The sequence below is a fragment of the Pocillopora damicornis genome, chromosome 5 (assembly GCF_964200805.1).
Source record: "Pocillopora damicornis chromosome 5, jaPocDami1.2, whole genome shotgun sequence".
NCBI lineage: Eukaryota > Metazoa > Cnidaria > Anthozoa > Scleractinia > Pocilloporidae > Pocillopora > Pocillopora damicornis.
In genome coordinates this window covers 9,679,245-9,687,151 of record NC_142674.1, presented here as the reverse complement: position 1 = coordinate 9,687,151, position 7,907 = coordinate 9,679,245, and the positions used below count along the sequence as shown (strand labels likewise).

The following is a 7,907-nucleotide window of genomic DNA, read 5'->3' as shown; positions in this document are numbered from 1 at the left end:
GCCTACGAGTATTTCCCTCCATTTTTCAAACGTCCGTTCTCGTTGAAAAACTAATCAAAGAGTATTCGTAATGTTTTGTAGCCATTGTGGCATTGGGGATGCTCAAGAGAGTATCTGCGATAATTGTGTGAAAAAGGAAAACAGCGAGAATGAAGTCACTATACAAATAGGTCTTATCAGGTTAAAAGACGGACAATTGAAAGCGATTAGAGGGTCGTCATTGCCGCTTAAAGTCTTTCCAGCAATTGGTGCGGAGGAACTTCTCAGGAAAGGAGCCGAAAAGATGGTGAAGTTCAACAGCGACTTAAGCTTATATGGTGCCAGTAGTTTTACGTTGTTGTATCCTGACAGAACCGAAGTGAAGTGCCTTCCAGGGGGAACGGAACCGTTTACACTACAACGATACACGGAGGAATTAGGGAAGCCTTACTGCCGAATTACCTTATACCTCTGCAAAACAACAGCTATCATGGATGCTTTGTTTTTGAAATCGTATTACAGTGATGAAAGTGATGTCAGTTTGCCAACTTACGAAGAGGTATGAAGATTTTAATTACTACCATAGATTACAGTGTTATTTTTCGTAACGAAAAAGCCCTACGTGGAAATAAATTGATCTAAATCTTGATTGATATACATACTGTAGTTCAAATTTTCCTTGGTTTGACGTATTTCAGATTGGTTTGATTTTTATTTTTCTTTGATTCAGATTATGGTAATATGCTTATTAGCTCATTCAAGAATCAATTCCCTTTCATTCTTCTCAGTGAGTGAGGGGTTAAAGATTCGTTTGATTTGACTGTAGTGATGATTAATGATTCAGTTTTCATATTCACATTACAGTTGACGAAAATGGCACAAGGAACTGAAAGTGAAGGAGATATAGACTGTAGGCTGAACCATACTGTCACAAATACATCCACATTCCTCACAGCAACAGGGAACACAATTACTACCCCCTCAGTGGCAAGGAACACTGCAGTTACAACCCACACAGCAACAAGGAACACAGTTACAACCCATACAGCTACAAGTAGCACACTCATAACCCAGACAGCTGCAAGCAACATATCCACAGCCCAGACAGCTGCAAACTCAGATACATTAACTCAAGGGGTTCACTCAGCAGTCACAGGTCAGTGAAAATCTGCTTTTGTAAGTTTTCTCTGAATTGTGTACCCATGTGATATTCTTATTAATTTAAAAAGTCATATTAAATGCAATAAAAGCTTGTGCATGTTCAGTCAAGAAATACAGAGACACCTCTATAGAATGGTAGACAACATGATACAAGACGAACATTGCTAAAATCAGTTTCTAAATGTACATTATGCAGCAGTTATTTATTCATAAATTGATTGATTTTTTGATAGGTGCAGATGCTGTAGATGTTGAAGCTCTTTTAACAGAGGGTCCTGTTCAAAAGATAATTCTGTATAGGGCTTTACTTAAGGATAATTTGATCGAAACCTTTAAGGATCCTACAATACTTCATGTTAATCTAGATGTGACCTTTATTGGCAGCAATGGTAGGGAGGAAGAGGGAAAAGGGGCTGGTGTTTTACGTGATGCATTATCCACTTTCTGGAATCAATTCTTTAACTCACTTACAGTAGGAGCTCAAGAAAAAGTGCCTGCTATCAGACATGATTATCAAAGAGCTGAATGGCAAGCAATTGCCAGAATTCTAATGTATGGGTACATAAAGGAGAGATATTTTCCTCTTCCATTGTCACGAGCTTTTGTTGCATTATGCCTTTTTGGTGAAGAGAACATAACAAGTGATTTTTTGCTTTCTTCCTTCCATCTATACATTTCAGAAGATGAAAGGGAGACTCTTGAGAAATGTCTTAAGGAAAGTTTTGATGATGATAATGATGACGTGTTTGATTTTCTTTCTAATTACAAGTGTTATCGAACTCCCACAAAAGAAAACATATTGCAGATTGTTTCTGAACTTGCTCACCAGGAAATCATTCAGAAGCCTCGATATGTCACAAATTGCTGGGCACCTATTTTGAAACCTTTGATTGCTTTCCCAGATTTCCAATCTCTTGTAACTCTAGAGAATCTTTATGACATTAAGAGGCCTACTGCCAAAAAGATTGTGAAATTAATCAAATCAGAGCCAGTAACTGACCAAGAATGACAGTGCCTGGACCATTTAAAAAAATATATCCGTTCATTACAGGGAAGTTCGTTGTCAGTGTTCCTGCAGTTTATTACTGGAAGTGATATCATAAGCTGTGATAGCATTGAGGTGACATTTTCGGCTCTTGAGGGCACCTCTCGTAGACCTGTAGCACATACATGTGGACCACTACTAGAAATCCCATCATCATACCAGTCATACAATGAGCTGTCAGAAGAATTCAGTGAATTACTGCAAAACAAAGAGGCATGGCATTTCAATATTGTTTAATGACATTGTGCAGTGGTCAAATTTTTGAATGTTTTTAACCCTTTAACTTCCATTAGTGATCAAGACAGAATTTATCTTTACAGTATCAATACAATGTCAACCAGATAAGTGTTGAGAATAAAGAAAAATATCAATTTGGGGATAATAAGTTGATCCAATACTAACTTCTCTGAACTAGCATTATAAGAATTGTATAGTTGACATTTAGGAGAATTACAAATTTGATCTGTGAGTTAAAGGGTTAAAAGGTTTGAAATTTTGTATGTTGAGTTAGACTACCTTAAATGGCTCTTAGAACTAAAGAATTTTAAAATAATGTACAATGTTGACTACATATAAAAATATATCAAGGAAGACAATTTTTTGTTAAAATTCTTGTCAATTTGTTAAAACAATATTACTCACACATTTTTGATCAATTTGAGTTTAGTTATCTTGGTGGTGTTGTTGTTTTGTAATAAGGTCAATCAGAAAAATAGGTGATTGGGTGTGGACAGAAAAACAGCAAAGGATTTCCCATTCTTTGTCGTGTGAAGACAGTGTTATAAAAATTGGTAGAAAAACCAGTGACAATAATTGTCACTGGAATTATTCATGTTTATATTTCAGCCATTCTGGGACATGTTGATTTCTGTCAAGGAAGCCTTTCCACTGTCCATATCTCAATAATCCCTTGGAATGCAAACTGACTGCTGTCCTTTCCCACTGTTTGTGGCTTTAGAAAATGTGATCTATAGAACAATATTGATAACCACAAATTTCAAGTAATGTTTATTTATTCATATGTGCAGATCAAAGCTTTTACATGCCAAAATGTTACACCTTGGTAGTAATGATTGTTAATACTGTAATAAAATTATCAAATTGAATGTAATTTTCAGACTTTGGATGGTGGCCTTAACATGCATGCTAACTGTTGTGTTGATGAAACATTAAAAAAGTTATGCCAATTTTACAACGTCATCTTTAGTTATTTGATTCAATAGACTGATAAGTGACAAGCCTTTGAATATCACATTCAATTCACACAGGAATTGCTTCGCTGTAGAAGAAATGTCCCAAGTCATTAATTTTTTTTTCAGTTAATCATTCTGCAATTCTGTTATGTGTTGATATAATCTTATGGCCTCTCTTGGTGTACTAGGGTAAACCCAGCCTTTAGTTTCCAAAATATATTCAAAGTATTCAAGGTAGATATTGTCTTCCCTCTCACTCTGGCAATGCACATCCATATCCTCCACTAGTTGTTCTGGCACAGAAACTAGACATTCTTCATGTCTATGATATTCTGGTAGGAAGTACATAACATCTGGTACCCCATGAACAGAACTATATGGAGACTTGGAAATCTTGTGACTATTCCGATGATCTTTCACTTTGTCCAAGTCATCCTGAAGAAGCTTTGAAAAACAGAACCACAAGCACTCCATATGAAGAGTGTTTCCCACACAAAGCAATCCATAATCAACCATGTCCTTGAAAAGGCTTATCCACCAGTTTGATCTATTTCGCCTGAAAAAGGACCACCACCCTTCAATTCGTTGATTTGCAGGTGATGAGCAGTACCTATGAGACTTCACACCGGCCAGTTCATCTTGATCATTGGTACGAAACATGCACTGAATAGAAGCTGCAATACCGTTTTCTGAGCCACAATCAGTCACCAGGAGCAAAGGGCAACCACCTAGTTCCTTTACTTGTTTTAAGTAGAAGGCTGCAACTACTTTAGGGTCATTGTTAGACCGGGTTACTTCTAACCATAAAATTCTTCTACTGAAGCCATCCACTGCACCATGAATAGGGAAACCATAAGGTTTTAGTTTGTCATATCCTAAAAAAGATAAAATTTGTAAATTAGAAATCTAAGTAAATAAGTCGTCTAACCAACTAATCTTGAAGTGGAAAGGGCATGAGGCTAGATGCAAGATTTTACATTCCTACATGTACATTTACAATACACCACTATGATTTACGAAGTAAAAAACAAATACCGTCTAAATTCCACGATGCATTGGCTCCTTTTGAGCAGAACGTTCTTCTCTTTAACCTTCGAGATCTCCTCTCCTCTACCCCATCAGGATCAATTTCCTTCATTATTTTTGCGACCAAATTACGTGGAACATGAACATGGTGCCGCAATCGCAGGGCGTGCCAAATACTTCTGTAACCTGATAAACTTCCGGGGCCTTCCATTTCTTCACGAATGACATTTCTTATCTCTGAATCGTCCATTATCTTTGCATTGCCCTTCCTTTTTAACCTGAGACATCTCAGACGTCTCTTCAGTGTTCGCACACACATTTGAAGTCCTTCTCGTTTCTTGAGAAGACCCACAATAGCGTCATAAGGATAGCCACGATGAAAATAGCGCTTTATCACTTCGTTTACATCTTTTTCTGTCACACAATTATCGCAGATACTCTCTTGAGCATCCCCAATGCCACAATGGCTACAAAACATTACGAATACTCTTTGATTAGTTTTTCAACGAGAACGGACGTTTGAAAAATGGAGGGAAATACTCGTAGGCTCTGGAGACGAGCAAAACTCTATCCAGTCCCTCGGGCATAATGCGCACGCATGATCTGTTCTTTTTTGTTTGCAGCATTCACTTTTTTGTTTGCAGCATTCACTTTTTTGTTTGCAGCAATCACTTTTTTTTATTTGCAGCGATCACTTTTTTGTTTGCAGCATTCACTTTTTTGTTTGCAGCATTCACTTTTTTGTCTGCAGCGTTTCTTTTTCTTTGCAGCAAGTCCCTTGTGGGCCATCGTAGGAAGCCCTCGTAGGTCTGCCAGGAAAGGAACATACGGGATCTGGCATTCTTGCTGAAGTTTCCTGGCCTTTCCTCTGTGCTCTCCTTCCATTTCCTCAGATACTCCATGAAATTCAGTAGAAACTTAAACCTGAAACCAAGTGGCAACCAAAAATGTTAGTAACACCAACTACTCTCAGCTGTCAACACTGACACTCGTATCTGTCGAAGTAACATTTAATACTATTGATTGTCATCTGCTGCTCATAAATTTACAATAACAATGACATTATTCACCTAAAGTGGATGTGCCTAGTGGTGGACATTTACCGAGCCACAAATGAGAATGGATAGCAATCTGGGCACACACAAAAATCTATGCTATCCACTGTTTTAGTATATACCAATGAAATAATGATAACCTCACTGGAAAAAATTTTCATAGAAATAAGTATACAGCAATAGAATTATGGAAAAAAAAATTAAACAAATTTTGTGTTGTGCTGAAACTTCTCACAAAGAGAAGCAAAGTAGAGATGACTAAAACAACTACATGTTATTCCATTCAGGTGTTAAAAAAATAGTAATACCTTTCATCTTGATCAGATCAGTAAGGGGCTACGAATGGCTTGCGCTTCCTCTGATATTCTGTGGAACTCCGAACATTCAGACAATCAAAAAAGCCATCAACCATTTCACAGAGTTTTGCAGTTGCTGCTGCCTCTGGTGGCCCAAATTCCTTTAACACTGCAGCCACAGATGCACTAAGGACTTGAGCTGCTAGGTTCACTCACATAACAGAGTATGCATTTAGGTTGACATGTTCAAATGACAACTTAGGCAAAAGTTTCAAACCATTGTCCAAATCTTGATAGAAAATTTGTGTAATGTGCTGCCACAATAGAGAGAGACCATTGTTCCACATGGCATAAACCCATAGCTATACTTAATGGCACATTTTTCTGCCTCAAAAAGGAATTTTTCTCAGTATATATTTGACATCGTAGAGCATATCCACTACATGACTTGCTGAGGACAAATTCTTTTACTGTGATGTCCAATAAGGGTTGAATTTTGAACAAGATGTTATATCCTTCTCCTCTTTCTGCTTGAGATAGAGAGATAGAGATACTGAGATAGATATACTTTATTAACCACCATTGCAGCCATAGGCTGAATTAAGGGATATTTACAAATACTGATGATAACAAAAGAGAGAATAAGAAAAATTTTTCTACATCTTATAGACATGGCTAAAAATAAAACTGTTCTTTAAATGCTCGGTTTTACATAGGGGGAGAGTGAAATCACTTTTGCATCTCAGTGCATATTTACAACTCTTCCTTTGGGGGAGGAGGCTATGGAGATTGTGGGTGGGGTTACAGACGATCTCGTCAAACAGATCGATTGAAATCTTTTCTCTCCTCTCATGAAGTTTCGGTAGGCCAACTGTTTCTAGTGCTACACTATATGAAAGGTCAGGATAGATGATTCTGAATGCCCTTCTTTGGATCCGTGATTAGCAATATTATTGAAATGCAAAAATATTTTCAACTGTTTAACCAGAAATTTCCCCAGTAGTCTCGCTAACTAGGTTTTTGGCATAAACCCATAGCTATTTGTAGGGCAACAAATGCTTTGACTTCTTCAGGAGAGGTGTCATACCAAGAACTGAGCCAAGATGCGCGAGGCAAATCAACTGTGTTATCAAAATACTCTCCAGCATATCTGTTTGTTTCTACTGCAATAAGGTTGTGCTTCATGCGGAAAAAATATAGAGAAAAGTTAACTGGCTTGAAGTCATTAGTCGGTTGTATTCCAGAAGCCATACAGATTCAAACGGATTGAAATCCTCATAAAATTGCCAGTTAAAAACGTTATCAGCAGAAGAAGTATTTTTACGCCTACCTGCTGAACGTATTACACGAGGCTAGGGAAGTGTATCCTCGGACTGTTCTGATCCTGAGCTGTCACTTTGATCAAAGTCGCCATGTTTGGAGCTGGTGCTGCCCTTGTCAGAAATTTCATCTAAATCTGAGTATTCATCTTGAGAAATAGCTTTGATAACTTCTTCTGTCCTGAAAGAATCACAAGCAGCCATTTTCAAATGTCCCACGATATAATGAACTCAAAATCTCTGCGTTTACTATGACCGCTTGAGATCAAATTGCTTAGTGAACTCATAAAAACACAACAAACACGTGTTTTGACTATGTTTTATTTAACGGCAACATAGATTGGAGGATTGCTCAACTAGGATAACCCAATCAGAGCACTCTATAGAATTGTCGACAAAAGTCGCCTTTGGCCCTGTATGGGTAAGTCGACAAATGTCGAAAGGGTTAAGGAACACTAATAATTCAAAATTGATTCAACCCACTTGACACTTTACTGGCTGGGAATGAGCTATATTCCTATAGTTGATTCCTATGATTGATTCAACCCACTGGACACTTTACTGACTGGGAATGAGCTATATTCCTATGGAGTTGATTGAGTTGATTGATGAGATGGAAATGAATGTCCAGAAGGAGCTGATGATGAAAGTGTTGTTGTCCCTCAAAGCAATGTGGTGTTGAGTAATCAACAAAGGATCCAACTTGACCTTCTGGTTTCCAACTTGAGCATAAACAGGAACAACATTATTAAAAAATATAGACCTGTTGTGAATGCTGTTCAAGAAATGTTAAATTAATGAAAGGCAAGAGCCCATATAGAACCATCAATGAA

General features: G+C 37.5%; 2 protein-coding genes across 3 annotated transcripts; one reads left to right on the top strand and one right to left on the bottom strand.

The window, feature by feature from the left end:
* Window positions 1–10: 10 nt before the first annotated feature.
* On the top strand, window positions 11–3,377 carry LOC149045072 (uncharacterized). The gene is made up of 3 exons (XM_089208318.1): window positions 11–538; window positions 844–1,135; window positions 1,374–3,377. The coding sequence occupies exons 1-3, from the start codon at window positions 71–73 to the stop codon at window positions 2,147–2,149; spliced, it is 1,536 nt and encodes a 511-aa protein (XP_089064444.1). The 5' UTR covers window positions 11–70; the 3' UTR covers window positions 2,150–3,377.
* On the bottom strand, window positions 3,181–7,416 carry LOC149045071 (uncharacterized). Of its 2 annotated transcripts, none has more exons than XM_089208321.1 (4): window positions 7,086–7,416; window positions 5,768–6,285; window positions 4,414–5,328; window positions 3,181–4,253 (listed from the first exon to the last, which is right to left on the bottom strand). In XM_089208321.1, the coding sequence occupies exons 3-4, from the start codon at window positions 4,880–4,882 to the stop codon at window positions 3,505–3,507; spliced, it is 1,218 nt and encodes a 405-aa protein (XP_089064447.1). In that variant the 5' UTR covers window positions 4,883–5,328; window positions 5,768–6,285; window positions 7,086–7,416; the 3' UTR covers window positions 3,181–3,504. The 2 variants fall into 2 exon arrangements, with proteins under 2 accessions (XP_089064447.1, XP_089064448.1); XM_089208322.1 differs by having other exon boundaries at window positions 5,768–6,282.
* Window positions 7,417–7,907: the final 491 nt, after the last annotated feature.